Here is an 18,906-nt window from a genome sequence, read left to right as displayed (position 1 = left end):
TTCTTTTTGATATGGTTGACATTCATTTTCTAGATGTGATACTCTTTGAATTGTGGTGAAGACCCAAAAGAAGGATTCAAGAAGGATGTAGTTCAGTGCTGGTTTCTGAAAGCGTGGGTTATATCAGACAGTCTTTCAAAACAGATGTGACTTATGAAATGTTAGCATTGCATAGAAAAGTCATTCTAAAGCATGATCAAACATAGTGCCTTGTCACAGTACATCATTGCCTGTCTTCTAAAGGTCACTAAACAATAAAGGGACAAAAATGAGAGTCACCCTCAAACCCTTTTTTTTTTGTGTGTAAGCGCAATGGTGCTTTGAGAGTTTTTCTTTTTCTTTTTATGCAGTGGTTATTACAATGTAGATTATAGGAGGTCAGGTTTGAAGCGTTGCCATGGAGAGGGAAGTGAGTAATTTCACGTCTCCTCTGGTTTAGTTCACCTGCTTGCCTCCGCTCTGCTGAAGTCAGATTGATTGTGAATCACATTACCAGTGATTTAACCAGAAATGCAGAGCGGTGAGCACTCACTGTCTGGACTGCATCCATATCTCCATCCACTTCCAGAGAGAGAGAGAGCAAGAGAGAGGCAAGAACCAAGAATGCAAGCACAGCACAAAGCAGTGTAATCCTTAAAGGGAATTCAAATGAAAGATACTGGATGGAGTAACAACAAATATGAATAAATGTAGAACAAGATGAGATGTCAGCGTGAGGGACACACACCCCTACGGATGGGCCATCTGCTCTATGAGAGAGAAATGGAAATGGATGGAGTTTTGGTTACAGTTGATTGTGTCCATTTTAAAATAAAAGGAAATGATCTCTTTCAGTATTTAACACCACTAACCGGGTCTCTTCCCTCATAACTCAAGCTGTGTCACTGTTTTCTGGTGGGTATCTCTCTCATATGTTTATAAAAAAATAATAATAATGGCCATTTACTGTCCAATTCTCTTTTTTCTCAAGATTTTAAAGTACACACATGTGAACACACACATAGAAACAAAGACAGGGCAAAATGAGTCCGGTTTTTGTCGTTATTGATGTTGGGTTTTTTTTGTCATTGAGATTTTGATAAAAGCTAAACACTGCCCCCTGTTGATGATTTAGAGTTTTTATAACATGCTGCCAACAGGCTTGCAATATTTACATTTCAAAATAGAAATGACTTAAGAAAATGTTCTAAACCTTAAAGGGCGCTACCTTTTAAATACCTTTGGCCATTTTATCAATTTGGTTTTAATTCATTTTGTTGAATTTTGTCATTTTGTAAAATTTAATGAATTAAACGGCTTGCAACCATATTTTGTCACTAGAACAATTTAAATAACCCATGAAACATGAAAATGTTATGCAGTCATTTAAGACATTTCTTCATCTATAGAACCTTTTTGGCATAAAGGGCTCTTTAAAATTTGGTTCTATATTTGAGCCATTTTTTTTTATAAGAGTGCTGCGTATTCTATAACCTTGCTGTTGTTAGTATCATATTCCACCAGTTCAGCAACGAAAACAAAGATAGTGACTGAAATAGTCTATGTTTGAATTTGGACTAGCATACTACCATATGGCAGAAATAGTCAACTGTATGCTAATTCTAATTAAGCCTAGCTGCTTTATAATGCCAATGAGTTAACATATTAAGCCCAAAAAAGAAGTTAGCATGAGTGGGGAAAGGAAACACCTTTCTTGCATTTATCAGACTCTACAAATATAAATAGAACCTTATAAATAGTGCAAAGCTTGGTGTCACCACAAATGTGAGGTATTGTTGGGTCTAAACTAACAACATAAAGACATGCAGTTTCTATTTTTTGCACGGTGTCGATCTGTTAATCAATTCTTTCAGAGAGAGAGACAGAAAATTCCAGCAGGAGCTCTCACCTCTCCATGGAGACAGACGTGTGCTCATGGGGTCAGAAAGGAGGACGGAGATGAGCCAGGTCTTCTCAGTGTCACATGACATCCGTGGTCCGTCGGAAATGTCCCTAGCTACACCTTACCTTAAAGCATGGGGAACAGATTTATATTTGCCAGCAGGCTACAAAAGAGGAGATGGCCTCTTATTCAGTTCCTGTACATTCACATACATTTAGGCTATGCATTTGGCAGACATTTTTATTTAATGCAACTTAGGTTGGTTTCAAGGGTAACTGGGTTAACTGTCACACACACACACACACACACATACACCCACACCAACAAACACACACTTAACACACACACAGACTCAACACACATTATTTAACACTTTTTACAGGAAAAAAGATCCTGATTCTATTATTGGGGCATGTTGTTGTCACAATATAACCTGTTAACCACTGTCTTGGCTAACTAAGATTATAATTAATAAAATTATAAAAGGACAACTTTTAAAAGCAAGCATAATAAAAATTTTAACTGGTATATATGGTATAATATATTTAACTGGTTATTTATTTATTTTATTATTATTGTATTATATAGGCTACCATTTAAATGTTTGTGGTCAGAATGATAAAAAAAAAAAAAAAAAATCTTACCAACCCTTCACTTCTGAATGTTATAAACTCTTGTCTGAATGTAGCCAGATGAATTTTATTGTGTTCCCTTGTTTACCCAAGAGCTTATAGCAAAAATGTGAAGAAACTAAATTCAATTTTGGCTAGGAGGACAGCAGAATATAATATGTAAAATAATGAAGCAATTGCATAGAAATCCATTACATGTTTCCTGCATTCCATCTCGCATTCCTTTCGTGGTTCCTCAAGTGACGATAAAAGGGAGAAAGACTCAGGCCTATTATTTTTCTCTCTCTCTCTCTCTCTCTCTCTCTCTCTCTCTCTCTCTCTCTCTCTCTCTCTCTCTCTCTCTCTCTCTCTCTCTCTCTCTCTCTCTCTCTCTCTCTCTCTCTCTCTCTCTCTCTCTCTCTCTCTCTCTCTCTCTCTCTCTCTCTCTCTCTCTCTCTCTCTCTCTCTCTCTCTCTCTCTCTCTCTCTCTGTGTGTGTGTGTGTGTTTTACCTAGCTGGACCAGTGACAGCCTTATAAAGCAGGAAAGCCCCAGAGAGCTTCCTTAAATACAGTCTGTACATTGACCCAGTGGCTGGTTGCTTTTAATTACAACTCAAGTGATGAGTTCTGCCTGAGCATGCTCTGTGTCAGCCTGAGTCCGAGCTGGTGAGGTCACCACAAAGACACAGAACTCATTACACGCGGTATGAGGTGGCATTCTGCCAGCGTAGCTACAACTACTAAGCTTTCTCTCCATCTCGCTCTTCCTTCTATTGCACCGTCTATTTATGATAGAGATGCGGCAATAGGTGTCATGCAACTTAACCAACTGCATTTCCTTTCAGCAAGGATGTAACATATTCAGAGGTTTTTTTGTGTGTTTTTTTTGTGTGACTTTTCTTAAACTAGCCTACTCGTTAATAACATTTCAACATGCTAAATTGAAAGTTTCCTGGGGAGTTTTTCATTTTAAGGTAATTTACGTCACTTCGATTCTACATGGATGAATCTGATGGTTTAATGATCACCATATCAGAGCAGATCTCTCATTTTACACCATGACCAACTGACAGTAAGAAGAAAGTGCTATAAGGCATATTTCTGGGGGAAATAACGTGTTGTCTGAGAAAGTAAGTAGCTTTCCAGTAGCTCAAACTGTAGAGGTGAGAACATACGTAGGCCTAGGTGATATTTACATGAAATGTAAATATCTGCCGCCTTAGGGCGGTTCACAACAGAACTTGAGGGTTAAGAATCAACCACTGAAAAACCAAAACTAGTCGACTGCTAATCAGAATACTGGGGATAACATATCCTCTTCAGTGGTCTAATATTCGTTTATGTCAATCAGGTAACGTTACAGTAGCCTACCCTACATAGAGCTTTTAGTTTAAGTAACGCTTTCTCCTTGAAGATCACAAACACTGTCTCTCATTCATTCATGGCATCAGCAAATCCATTATAATTGTTCTCTCTGTTACTATCCAGTATTTTGGCCTCTTTAGCAGTTTCCTCTTCCTGACCATCTGCTGCATGCGGGCTACTCACCTCATCTCCTCAGTGGCAAAGGGAGCAGGTCCGAGCAGTTGCCATGGAAACAAAACACCACTGTCAGCAATAAAGTTATCCCAGAACAACACACACACACACACACACACACACACACACACACACGGATAATTTGAGCTATCGTATCACAGTAAGAGAGGAATGCCTCAGCTGGATTTCACACAGTTTCATGGAGTGTGACTCCAGAGAATATGCTCTTCCTTGCTGAGAAGAAAAAGAGGAAACGACACTATACAGAGACTCAAGAACAAAATATGCCAAAAGGAGACGTGATCTGAAGGAGAGAAGAATACATGTATCACTCACTTTGCCATATAGCATTGCACACCAGGCTCTGTACTGCATATGCAACCAGGAAACAGCTTAAGTTCTGTTTAAGTTTATGGTGAGCAAAATAATTTACATTTGTATAAGTTTGGGGTCATTAAGATATATTTACGTTTTTGAAAGAAGTCTCTTGTGCTCACCATGGCTTCATATTATGATGTAATATTGTTTAATATTATTACAGTTTAAAATAACTGTTTTCTATTTTAGTATATTTAAAAATTTGATTCATGTGATGGCAAAGCTGATCCTTCAGAAATCATTCTAATATAGGCTACTGATTTTGTGCTCAAGAAACATTTCTTATTATCAATGTTAAAAACAGTTGTGCTGCTTATATTTTTTTAAATTATTTAATGAACAGAAAGTTCAAAAGAACAGCATGTGTTTAAAATATACTGACCCCAAACATTTGAACAGTAGTGTGTATATATATACGCTTAATGTACATAGTGGACAACAAGGAAATCTTGTCTTATTAATCCAATCCAATGTGTATCTTGTCAGGTCAGTCACTTGGAAACCATTTGGATGTACATAAGTAATATGTCAGATATAACGTTGCCTGTCTCTGAACAGCACTGCAAATACATTACATAAACATTAAATGTTTTAAATAATTTGGATTTATTTAGGATAAAATATTATGAAGTGATTCTAGAAGGACAGTCATAAAAAGTAGTCTTGTACACGCTGTACAGGTTTAGACACCTAGTCTACAAATCCATATTATCACCTTTTCTAATGAAAGGTAAACAGTTTGAGATGGCTCTCTTGTATTACTTGCTTGTCAGGCCTTTTAGAAAAACTGAGAGTTCTGAACTATTAACAATACTAGAAACACTGTTTGTGGCCAAAACTTAAACTTAGTGTGTGGTCCTTGTAAACCCTATGACAAAGATGGCAATATTCGATTATCCAATTAGAAGCTTTCTTCCGGTCCCCGTGGAAATTAGCTTATAAATCATAAGTGATGTTTTTTGAAAATATAAAAATGCAGAAAGTTTTCTATGAGTAGTGTTTAAGGGGTAGGATTAGAGGATAGAATATACAGTTTGTACAGTATATATATATTTAAAAAAAAACATTATGTCTATGGAAAGTCCCCATAAGACATGGAAACACAACGTGTGTGTGTGTGTGTGTGTGTGTGTGTGTGTGTGTGTGTGTGTGTGTGTGTGTGTGTGTGTGTGTGTGTGTGTGTGTGTGTGTGTGTGTGTGTGTGTATGTGTGTGTGTGTGTGTGTTTGTGTATCTGTCTGTGATGTGGCCAAACGCACAGAATTTTTAAATCATTTTCTCTATGTCCCATGCATAAAATGTTACCCCTAAACCAATGTTACTGATACAGATTTGTATTAATGTTTGCTCTCTCTCTTTCAGGTGTGAGCTGGTGTCTCAGGGTTCCCACTGAAGAAAGGAAACAGGTTGCCATTGAGAAGTAGTTTTGATACCTGATTGAGATGTTATCTAATTCACAGCTCTGCCGAATCTATCTGCCTGCATCTGAGGCATCACAACTTCTCACATGATCAGGACCGGAATTATGCATAGGCATTCTAGGCACATGCCTATGCTCGCACGTTCATAGTTTTGTAAAATTATTATTATGATTTCACTCTACTGGTAAAACAATGTAAAACAATTCATTTCAAAATTAACAAAATGTACAATACCGGGCAGAAACCTTGTATCTCCATTTCGTCATTTATAACCTCTAAGGTGATTTTTAAAGAAAATAATGCGATGCACTTACTGCCTTAAGTGCGTCCATTTTAATGGCAGACCAAACACGTACGTCCAACATTCACTGGTCAAAAACTCCATTTGAGCTTGATTTTGGTGGAATGTTAAAGGGATAGTTCACCCAAAGATGAAATTTACCCCATGATTTACTAACCCTCAAGTCACTCACCCTCAAGTCATCCTATGACATTCTTCTTTCAGACGAGCACAATCGGAGTTATATTAAAAAATCTCCTGGATCTTCCAAGCTTTATAATGGCAGTGAATGGCCGTTCATGTTTTGAAGTCCATCAAAGTGCATCTATCCATCATAAAAGTGCTCCACACGGCTCTGCGGGGGTTAATAAAGGCCTTCTGAAGTGAATCGATGTGTTTGTGTAAGAAAAATATCCATATTTAAAACTAAAATAACTAGCTTCCGCCAGACGGCCGTATGCATAACACGCAAGTCGACTTACGCCACAAGAGTAACCAGTGACGCATGTATGACGTAGGATAGGAGTAGCGTAAGTTTAGGCGCCTCTCGCGGTTCAACCAAACAGGGCTGGGCAACAAATTCAAGCTCCTCCAACATTTCTCTTTAAAAATTGTCGTTTTAGACTTCTAATTCGTGACTGGTGTTTTGTTTTGCTCTCTCCTCTGCGCTTCTGCGTTCGTCATTACATTGTGAGATCGATGCGTTCGGCCGTCTGCCGGAAGCTAGTTATTTTAGTCGATAAAGTTTTAAATATGGATATTTTTCTTACACGAACGCATCACTTCGCTTCAGAAGGCCTTTATTAACCCCCACAGAGCCGTGTGGAGCACTTTTATGATGGATATATGCACTTTTATGGACTTCAGAACATAAACTGCCATTCACTGCTGTTATAAAGCTTGGAAGAGCCAGGAGATTTTTTAAGATAACTCTGATTGTATTCGTCTGAAAGATGTCATATACACCTAGGATGACCTGAGGGTGAGTAAATCATGGGCTAATTTTCATTTTTGGGTGAACTATCCCTTTAATATAATGACATGTGCAAGTGTCTGACCATAAAGCAACAATGTCAACTTTGACAACACAGTGTTTAATTATGTAAAATATACACGCCCGGTTTCACATGCTGACCAGGCTTAGATTAAGCCAGGATTAGGTCATAGTTCAGTTAGGACATTATTAGCTTGTATAAACTTTCAGTTGAAACAGCTCAAACATGCATTTAAGCTGTGACTAGTCTTAAACCTTGTCTGTGAAACCGGGGGACAACGGTCAATTTTTCAAAGGGCATTTTTTTCTACTTATAGATGTGTGCATCACCTTTTATGTCAAATTCTGACATTCAAATTCAATTCAATTAGAGAACAGAGTATACAGGGCTGTTACCAATCAATTGAAATCATTATCAACAAAATCCATCTTTGCAGTGCAGAGAGGTGACACAGAAGCAGCATCAGAAGTGGCATTAATATATTTACAATTGCATAAATAATGCTACAAGATTGTTTTTGAATTCAACATTTAAATATGAAATGATTTCTAGGTATTTTAAATATGAATCTAAAACCGCCAAAAAGTTGCGGCAAGTCACTGTCTTAATGAGTTCATTCAACTGATTTGTTCAAACGGCTGATTTATTCAGGAACAAAGTAATTGACCGTCTTTATTGAATGGGTCATTGAATCATTAATTAAACTGATTCGTTCAAAATGCAGATTCATTCAAAAATGAATCATTTATTTTGCCTATGTATGTCACAATATGAGTTAAGTCCGGCTCTGCACACACTGCTAATTGTAGGCTACTGTAAAACATTCATTTCAGGATGCATAAAATGGAAATAATCACCTTTCTCTGACAAAACAAGGTCTGTTATGTGTTGTTAAAAATGCTTTCAATCCTGCTGTTGAAAAAAAAAATATATATATATATAATATATATATATTCGAAAACTAATGACATAATTCTAATATCACTGTCATCCTGGTTATAAATGACAAATCTATGACTCAATTAATTACCTAAACACCCCACCCCACCCCACCCAAAAAAAAAAAAAAAAAAACCCAGAAGAGCATGTTAATAGTTCCCAACTGTCTTGTTCTCATTTAGTGCAAAACAAAAAACACTTTCTGACTAGTGTTATCAAAGAGCAATCTTAGAATCAAGAAGCACATCATGTGCTGATTTAGGTGATAAACTGCACACTCAAACCTACAAACTCCATTTTAAAGGAGTGTATAGGCTACTGTACATGTCTTTAGTATTCCATTTTCCTTCACATCAAGCCAAGCATGACTGAGATAGGTCTGCTTGAGTGACCAACAATAGTTATAGACAGTAGTTATGTAACAGTTGGTCAGGATACAGCAGCGGAATCCCATTCACTTTTGCATTCTGACCTGTCTGAGGTCATGTTCTGTGTTCTGTCAGGAAGCTTCACTTAATTATTGACAGACAGGGAAGGATATTTGTCAGAAAGGAGAATTAGAAAAGGAGTTAACCCAGAGTGCACAGCTCAGATCCACCTGGACATAAAACAGCCATTTCAGAGAGTTCTTGGAAATGAGGGGTCACATTTTACATTACTGTTTCCATGTTACAATTGTAAGTCGCTATCTATGCAGTTAACTATAATAACATATTATGCGTAACAACATAACAACGTTGCTCAAAACATGCAAAACCATGATGAAAAGTCAAACCGTATGTGGCTTGAGGTGTTGGCCTGATTCCTGCAGGTGCATAAAAGGGTTGCACAGGGGGACCCCCAACCAAATACCAAACACACATTTGGTCCAGACCTCTGCTCTATACCAAAGCTTGAAGATCCATGAACTTGAGCCAGAATCAGCTTCATCAGTATGTGCTTAGAATGTAGAATATGTAGGCTATAACTTTGTCTGGGTGTTGTAAAATGCATAAAAAGTCACAAGGTTTCTTAAATGGTGTGTTAGGGAGAGAAAGAGAGAGAAACCACACACTTCCAGTGAGTTGTTCTCAAGCTGTGTTTCCTGTCGCATGCTTTGCCACTCTAGCAGAACTGCAGAAGTTGTGTGTTCCTTCTCTGCAAACGTTACTCACACAGATAAGCAGACTCAAGTGCATATAGTTTATTTTAACACTACCAGAAACAAACGACATTGCATATTAGGCTACCAACACATCAACCACGTTTAAAGATGTTACACAGTATATCAAACTATAGCTTTGGGGATTTTGTATTCCTTTTATATAGCCTACAACTAGGCTATATAGGCGACATAGCCTATTTCAACAAGGTTTTCAAAGTGTCTTTTGTTAATCACAAAAGGTAGGCTACATCAGGCTACAAGATCGATATAGACGCTCGATCGCGAACAGAAGTTTCAATCATGGCAACAGTTCCTTGAAACGACCCCATTGAAAGTCAATTGAGTACTTCTCACACGGATATATAGTGCGCTATGTGGGGCGGAGTCAAAGGTTCCGCTCGCTTTTGTGGGTGCTGTACAGAGCAGTGCTTTGAGACGCAGCCCCGCGCGTACGCGCATGCAAGACAGGTAGCGGCTGAGTACAGGGTGATTTGTGAGACGCTAAGGTGACAGTTCTTCTGCGGGAGGTTTATCTTTTCTTCGTTGCCGGGCAGTAAAACAGCGAGACAACGGTAAACTAATTTGGTTTGTCTCTAGTTTCATACAAAATACTGAGAGTTGCCACTACCAGAAATAGAAGCGTGAATTTACGCATGTGAATTCGTCAAACTTACAACACTGCGTGCGCGCTGACACACTGAGATGCTCGTTTGAACTGTTCGCTTCTGCATTTATAGTTGTCATATTAAAAACTGGTGATTTAAAGACGTGCTTAAATGCGTGAAATTTGTTTTGTAGACAAATATTCCGTAAAATTAACATTAAATATTAATGTTGGTCAGGATAGTGAAGGAAAACCACGAAAGTGGTTGAGCGAAATCCAGAGTATGCAATCTAGCTCAAATATAACATAGAAAGCGTTGCTACTTTGAAGAAGCTAAAATATGTAAACTATTATATAAACATAATAATAGCCTATAATTTCTTTGGGGCGCCTTTTCCACTTCAGTTTCCAATTTCCCCTTTTCTAGCAATTAAAAGTGATCTTAATATCAACTGTAAAATTACAAACAATGCAAATTGTTTCGGTTTGTTTTACTTGTAGCCTACATACAGTAGGCTACATAGTATGAAGTAGTAAGTTTATGCTCTGAGCCTCTGCAAAAGAGCACATACAGTTACACAAAGAGATCATCTATCGAGGGAATGAGACTTAAGCTAAGTGTTTATTCATAAAACAACTTCCCCGTAACAGCAGTCAAATCAGCTTTCAGTCTTTATATAGCTTTTTTGTTATTCTCTCTTTATTTTAGAGTCTGTATTGATCTGGTGATGTTTGCATGAACTCTGAGGCCTGTATATCAAGGTTAAGAGATAAATGGGAGATAGAAATATGATTTAAAAAATGCCAAACGCAGTTTTCATTTGAATTCACATTTATTCATATTTTCACATTGTTTTAGCCTGTTATCTTGATATTCCAGATTGACAGACTATAACATGTGAAAGAGTGCAGATCTGTAAAGGAAGTGTGACAGGTTCAACAGCAGTTCTGGCAGTGTACAGAATTATTTAATCAATTTAATAACAAATTATATTATCAGCAAAAACTGAATGTCACAACTGAGTAAAATTAGAATTTCACAATTTCATTGAACATCTTCATATTTGGTTCATCCCTCTTTTGCTTTAATGACAGCAGAATAAACTAAATAAACGTATGATCATGTTCTCCTGCATGATTTGATATGATCCAAAGAGCATCATTTTTTGGAGAACATCTGACAAATGATCAATGTCACAAATCTACTTATTTAAATAATGACCTAAGAATAGTGAAGAATATTGAATTTGTTTTAGTGTGGAATTTTAAAGCCTGTATGAGAAAGTTTTGGGTTGAATTTTTGATAAACTTTGAAATATTAATCCACCTTAAAGTATCTTTATGCAAAGAATGGATATAATTGGCGTATTCTATCTCTGTCTCATCTCTCTGATTTCTCATTCATAGCCAGATTAAGTGAGATTAATCCACAAAACCAAAACAGACCATTTCTCCTCCTCACAAGCTTCCTAATTGTGTATCATTGAACAGAGAACAGACAGTGTTTCTGTAACATTTGCTGTCAGGTTTCTAATCATCATGGATGGCACACTTTGCTCTCCATTTAATGTGAAATTGTTGCTTTTTGAACACGTGTCTGTCATTTGGCCCCCTCTGTCTCTGTCTGCGTTACGGCAGGGGCTCAGACTCAGTTTAGGCAAAGATAACTGAGCACCGTGGAACTGACAAAGCACATTAACATGACTGACAGATCAGCTCTTGCATCTAATCGCTGCTCATCTGAGAAATGGTTTTTCACAAGGGCAGAGGGGAGAAGGAGGGACAGACGACTCCAAATCCATGTGGCTCAGTGTAATCAGGAGGTGACAAATTGAAATAGATGACATCGAAAACTATGCCAGAGTAGGACTCTGCAAACCAGTACAGTAAAAATAGCATGTACAGTATAAGACCAAAAAGATCACATGAGATTGAATTGCTATCATTATTATTGGGACAAAATATGGACAGAAGTTTTTCTTTTTTCTTTTTAGATCATCGATAGTCTAATCCAAGAGTCCAAATGCACATGCATTTCTTTGAACGAATGCACAGTATTTTATGAAGAGAATATATATCAGCCCTAATATTATTGGTGCGATTGCAGGGATAAAACGTAATTTCAACTATGAGACAATATCACATCTGTTGCAGCTGCAGCATTATTCATTAACAGCTCTGTTAGAAAATTACGAGGAATCAAAATGTCCTTGATTTTATTTTAAAAGAGAAGAGCCTGATGCACTAAGAAAATAACATTTAGCAAAAATGACTTCTACAGCACTGTGACGCCAGAGAGATTTCCTTATTTACTTTTCTATGACACCTATTGGGTTGTTGATTATGCTCGTGAAATGGGTGTTTCTTAAAAGTGCAGAAGTAAAAGGTAGTGGAAATTGGTTCTGAAAAATTACATTTTGTGCAATGACCTTGCACTAATTTATAAGACCTCTGGGATAATAATGATAATAATAATAATAATAATAAATGTATGATATGACACCTTGAAATATGAGATCAAAGGTACCCTTGTGTTCACAGAGGTCCAAAGGAGTAGTGTGTTTTGCAAGGCCGTAAACCATTTCTTGAACATTGAGGGTGGGACCAAAGTTTTGTTTTGTTTTTGTTTGTTTTTATGTGGGGGTGTAATATGGTCTTTAAATTTAAAGGAATTAAATCATTAAAGTATTAAAAGGGATTTAAGGAAAGAAAGAAAAAAATAAGAAAAGGAAAAAAGAATGGTAAAAGAAGTTCTATGTATAATTGTAGTTGTGAAGAAATCAATTAAAACTATTTACAAATAATATTTTATTATAAAATATGCACACATTCACATACACAGAAAAGTATATGGTAACATATTATGGCCATCTCATTGACATTGACGAGCCTAAAAATGTAACTTTAAAAACGTTTTGTCATAACATCAAAAAGAGCCGTGTGTTGTATATACGTTGTATATCGCTGTCTATAGGCCTGTTCACACCAAGGACGATAACTATAACGATAACAATGAAGATATAATTCTTCTAAAAATAAAAGAATAGACACATTATAGAGTCCACACCACAACTATAATGTAACGGCACCAAGAAACGATATCGTTGGAATCACTTTCAGAACTACTTTTTTTTTCAGCTGATAGACGATAAAAACATTGACAGCCCATCAGAATCCACATGACTTTAAAGAGCTTGCGCTTTTAAAGCGGCAGACGACAAAACTGCAGTGTACACTTTTAAGCACACACAGTTATATAGTTAGCATTCTTGGTGTGAACGAGCCCTATAAATATATATATATATAAGCCACTTTTATTTCCCTCTCACGTGTTTTCTCATGTACCGTCACCATCTCAAATGGAGGATGGGGAAGGACATGCATCATAATACTGTAGTGATTAAATATAATTTAATCTGCATTTCCTCCTCAACTGTTTGTGAATCTCTCCTTTCTACTGATGCAAATGATCCTGATAACCAGCATCCCTTTCTTTTCTATACTCTCTTTCTCTTTCTATTCGGAGGAGAACAGAGAAGACCTTTAAACTTCTCAACCAATCTGGTTTAAAAGAAGATCAACCAACTTCGTTAAAATAAAAACAATCTCTTAAAGATAAACTCCCATGCACCCACTGCAAATATGAAGGGGGCGGTTTTCATAAAATTTTTATTTACAGTGTCCTTGTTACACGTTGCATGTAGTTACTATAGTAATAACTATAAATTATGCATAATTACATGCAACTAACCCTAAACCAAATACTAAACTATACTAATCTTATAGTTAGTACATGTAGCTAATTATTATTACTCAGTACGTAAATGTATAATTACACTGTAACACGGACACCTTAAAATATTGTTTATAATGGACTGACTTAAAGGGTTAGTTCACCAAAAAGAAGCTTTAAAAGCTTCAAAACATTATAAGTAATAATGACTTAAATGTTTGTTTCCTACTTAAAAGTTATCTTACAAGTTTAGACGACCTGGATTATACAGTAGCGCACGTGTGAATGGACTACGTGTATGTTTTGTGATGCCACAATTCATTTTACTTCATTAATTTACACCGGCATCTGTCTGTTCTTTAGGTGGAGTTGTGATGGCCTCCTGATGCCAGTTAAACAAGTGTATGCTCAGACACCCTCAGATCACAGACAGTGTATTATAGTAAGTCTTGACCTCTTCATTCATAATTATGGGTTAATACAATAATTGACCTGCTTCATTCATTTCTTTACCTTTTCCCCCCATTAAAACCTTTAGGACTGTGTGGTCAAATCTTAAGCTATGATAAGCACTGAGTAGCCTTTTTCTCACCAACTTGCTCCCCTTTAATAAAGATGCATTTTTGCATCGCATACAATTGTGACTAGTCGGCTAACCACAGCTGCACGCTTTTGCTTAGCAAGAACATCAGCAGGAGTCTGACCTCTCTGGTCTCTCACAAGCCTGAGGTTAACACATTTACTCTTCATTTTCTGGTGCTTTCATCACCCTGGCTTGTCTAACCTGTAACCTTTCTCTATCTCTTTAATGGCAGCCTATAGACCCTCTCCTCTGTTCAACTCAGTATTTTATCATGGAGGCCAGGGGAAAGTATGACTTCAATGGCACAGCAGAAGATGAGCTCAGCTTCCGGAAAGGAGACATTCTGAAGGTGAGTGATAGAGGACCCAAGCACACAAACTAAAAGCTCTTACTTTGGTTTCAGAGTTGTGAGGCCCTTGAGTCAGGGCTTTAAAACACCGCTCACTGCAAGCGCCATTCTATGCATTGACCGCCACATGAAAAGCATTACAGATGCTAGTAAAAAAACAGTGTAGACAGTGAAAACAAGTATAAGACAAATCCAGCTATTGTTTTGATGCATTGCAGAAAGAAAAAAATGGGCTCGCTCATCATGGGCTCATAAAACTCTGGATGCTTCATGACTGCACAGAAAATGAGGCATTCAAGATTTCTTCAAAATGGTTGAGGTTTTAAACACAAATGGAGATGTGAATTTGGACCTACACACATTTGATGAGTCATGTGAATTTTCAAATAACTGTTGGCATCAGCAGCCAATGAGGGATAAAGTTCAAACAATCTTTTAGTGCTGCTCCACCACTCCTGACTACAGCAGTTACTCTATAGCTAGTGCCAATGCATTGGGCAAAGTTAATGTGAGTCATATGATGACTGTCCACTGTTAGTTTTTATTTTTTAAATAAAGACAATTATGCATTGCATAAAATATAATAATATTTAAAAAGATATTATCAAAAAATCTGAATTATGACAGTAAATGACATTTACTTTTTGTATCATATTTCAGCTTTTTAAGTCATAAATGACTTTTTATCTCATAATTTCAACTCATGTCGTAAATATGTCCTTGTATTTCATAAATGTAGCTTTTTATGTTTTTATCTCAAATGATCTCATAATTTAGAATTTTTTAACTCATAGTTATGACTTATAATGTCAAAAATATCTATCTCATAACTAATATTTACCAAAGCATGATTGTTTTATGTGACAGAAATTCATTTTGACTCTAAACAGATCCTAGGATCTCAAGACGACTGGTTCAAGGCAGAGCTACACGGTCACGAGGGCTTCGTACCAAAAAACTATGTTGAAAGGCAAGTGCCAAGGTGAGCTCATGTGATATTTATCTTTGCAACCACATGCAAATAACCTGTGAGCATGTAGTAGTTAATAGTGAGACCTGAATAAGCACACGTGTATTTGGATTACCTCTCCAGCTGGTTCAAAGAGAGCGCCACTCGTGGTTCGGCTGAGGAGATGCTAAAATCCCAAGAGGTGGGTGCTTTTCTGATCCGTGGCAGCCAGAGTTCCCCTGGAGACTTCTCCATCTCAGTCAGGTAAAACATTTAGTGGATTAATATTAGGATGTCAGATTTAAATTTTTGCATCAGCACATATTCGTTTTGTTTTGCTTGTGTGTTTACTTAAGTTCACTGTAATCAGCGTAAAATTACACGAAAAGAAAAGAATGTTGAAAATGTTATCCTAGTACTAATATTTCAGCTGGCCAATGAAGGTCACCCTTAAAGTGCTGTGAATCTGTTATCCCACAAATTGTAATGTCAGTGCTTAAGCCATGAGGCTGAAAGATCCTCGTTGACTAGAGGCTCACACCTGAGCCATTTCAGGCCCACACACACTGAATCTGGCCTATGGAAACACTCCATCAATAATGCATCTATAACATCCATCTTATTACAGCGGTCAGACAGTCCATTTGTTTCAGCCATCCTCTCATAAATCACCTATACAGTAGGTCCTAACTGAATGCACTGTGCCAGACTGAGAGAGAGAGAATGAGCAAGGGTTCCCTCTAGTGCAGAGAGCGGGTTGTGCAGCTTTTGTTAAGTAGTTTAAAAAAAAAAAAAGTCTGTCACATGACCGAACGAGACACTGAAATAATTGTGTTAATTTTTAGCACATTTACGTTTTAATTAATATCTCACTTTGTTTTTTCCACTGCTCTACAGACACGAGTATGATGTACAGCATTTTAAAGTTATGAAGGATAAATCGGGCCAGTACTACCTGTGGACGGATAAGTTTACATCTCTGAACAAGCTTGTGGAGCATTACAAGATCATCTCCATATCCAAGCAGAGGGAGATATTCCTAAGGGACGGAAGTGGAGATGAGCCAAGAGCACCTCCGCCTGTAAATAAACTTAAATCAGTTTATTATTTTTTAATCATAGATTTAAATCAATAAATTAATCTTCTAGGTCTCTGTTTATAATGAATCTCATAACAGAACTCCAGTCAAATCATTAAACTCTCGTTCTACCTTCTTTGAACTAATCCATTTGCTGATTTCACTCTTGCTTCTCAAGAGATATCTGATGTAAGACCATCAAAAAGTGAAGCTTTGTGGGGAAGATTTTCATTTCTAAGTTTAGATATTATCAATGCACTATATGAGCAGATTCTGTCAAACGTGGCTTAAATGTGATTGAATCTGAGAGTCTGTGTACAGGAGATAAATAATTATCAATAATTGGTCCTTTTTTTCAGTTAAAGAGTCAACCAGAAGCTCGGCCTCCCCCGGGTGGTGGTTATGGCGGTCCACAAACCTCATCACAACACCGCAACTCAACAGATCAAACTCACAACCAGAAGGTACAAGCATGTCAACGGTCAAACCCCAGCTGTGCATGCATTTAAAACTGAAAAACCTTGCTGAATTATTAAAAAGCTTCCATTCAAAATGGAAGTATACCTGCTCCAACTAACCAACTGTAACCTACAGGAAACCTAGAAAACAGGAAAACAGATTATTAAAAGCTACAATATTAAATATTGTATAAATAAAATATGTATATATATTTAAAATATAAATTGTAAATAATTATGCATAATTGTTTAGCAAAAAAAAAGGAACAGTTTAATAAATAAAGCTATGCTCTTTTTTTAGAGTAAGAGAGGAAGTGTTGAGGAGAAAGCTAACACTGTGGGTCACCAAGGGAGGAACAGTCCAGCCCCTCGGCGAACCTCTGAAACTTTGCCTTCTCCGGTATGATACCAGAAATCTCACTTGCTCTCAAGGCTTAAACAGTCTTGTGTGAACTTTTTTTTTTTTTTTTTTTGTGATTTGTGTCATATTTTGTTAAAATACTTTCCTGTCCCAGTTTAATATGCTGAGACAACCAGCCAATGGTGTGAGTTTGGGAGTTAGGACTATCTTTTTGTCCAGCCAATAGAAAGTAGGGGGTGTTTGAGAAACTTCTTTGTGTTACATTGTCAGTCTGTTTTGATTTCTGTCTTTGTCTGTGTTCTGTCTATTAGTTCAGTTTAGTCTTCCTCTGCCCCTGCCTGTTTGTTTCCATAGTTACTTATTGATTAGTTTGTTCAGTTCAGGTGTGTCTTGTTAATTTGCCTCTTTAGTTCTGTCTATTTATACCCTGTGTTCTGTGTTGTTCTTTGTCAGTTATTTTACATTGCATGTAGGTTGTTCTGTTTTTTTTGTTCTGAGTTTATTTTTAGCTTGAGACTGTTTATTAAATATTACTGCTGCACTTAGATCCTGCTTCTGCCTCTGCTGCAATTCTTTTTTTGTGATGCTAGTGGCACAGAAATGACACACTTCACCTTTAAATGGCTAGTTATATAAATATACAGAAAGATATTAGTACCTTTTATGGTACTACTGACACTTTATTGTGTGTGTGTGTGTGTGTCAGAAGTCAACCATACAGGTGAGAGCTGTATATGACTTCACTGCAGAGGAAGATGACGAGTTGGGCTTCAATGCTGGTGACATCATTGAAGTACTTGACCGTTCTGATGCATCGTGGTGGAAAGGTCGATCGCGCGGCAGGACTGGACTATTCCCTGTCAATTACACAGAACAGATCTGATATCTTCCGGCTGCCTGGAGGTGTGGAATCACCATACTAAATCCATCGTACTCTCGCCAAATGCCTGCCTATAATGTATGGACTGTTTGATTATTTTTAAATTACTTTTATAAAGCTGGCTGCAGAACATTTGAAGAGAAGTGAGAAAAAGACATTACTCATGAAGGTCTTTCTTGCTTCTCTTTTTTTTTTTTATACATAACTATACGTTTGTTGGTTTTTTGTTTTGTTTTTTACTAATAAGGTACGAAGAAAGGACTATATAATTTCCCTTATGTCAAATTCTCCTAATGACTAGATGGTTTCCCTTATACAGTATGAATTACTGAATTATACAGTACATTCTGTAGCCCATCCAATGACGTTTTATCGCTTTCATGTCCAGTTCATGTTTTTATTTTAAGATTTTCAGTAGGACACACTAACGCAAGAGAAGGTGTTACAGTACCAAGCAAAGCTTTCATGTTACTGTACCAATTTTTGTACTAAAAATCTGTCGTTTGTCAAAATAGGCCTATGGCACAGGCAGAATAGTTATGATTATTGTTTTACTATGCAGGATGGAAAATACAGATGGCAAATATGATGATACCAGCGGTAGTATGATGGATTGGAATAAACTTTACCTTTCTGTTTTCAGATATAATAGTTGTGTTATTTTTTTAAAAGGATAGTTCAATCCAAAAAAAAAAATAAAATCGGTCTAAATGCCTAAATGA

The 18,906-nt window shown here is 36.9% G+C and overlaps 1 protein-coding gene across 2 annotated transcripts; it reads left to right on the top strand.

Moving 5' to 3' along the window:
* The first annotated feature begins 9,622 nt into the window (after positions 1-9,622).
* Positions 9,623-18,830, top strand: grap2a (GRB2 related adaptor protein 2a). Of its 2 annotated transcripts, none has more exons than XM_084388293.1 (9): positions 9,623-9,761; positions 13,890-13,968; positions 14,342-14,458; positions 15,349-15,440; positions 15,552-15,671; positions 16,305-16,488; positions 16,845-16,949; positions 17,245-17,343; positions 18,011-18,830. In XM_084388293.1, exons 2-9 carry the CDS (start codon positions 13,912-13,914, stop codon positions 18,185-18,187), a joined length of 951 nt encoding a protein of 316 aa, XP_084244419.1. In that variant the 5' UTR covers positions 9,623-9,761; positions 13,890-13,911; the 3' UTR covers positions 18,188-18,830. The 2 variants fall into 2 exon arrangements, with proteins under 2 accessions (XP_084244419.1, XP_084244420.1); XM_084388294.1 differs by having other exon boundaries at positions 18,014-18,821.
* The last annotated feature ends 76 nt before the right edge of the window (positions 18,831-18,906 follow it).

Source organism: Rutilus rutilus, assembly GCF_951802725.1.
Source record: "Rutilus rutilus genome assembly, chromosome: 1".
NCBI lineage: Eukaryota > Metazoa > Chordata > Actinopteri > Cypriniformes > Leuciscidae > Rutilus > Rutilus rutilus.
The sequence above is the reverse complement of the archived record's forward strand: the minus strand, read 5'-3'. Positions and strand labels throughout refer to the sequence as shown.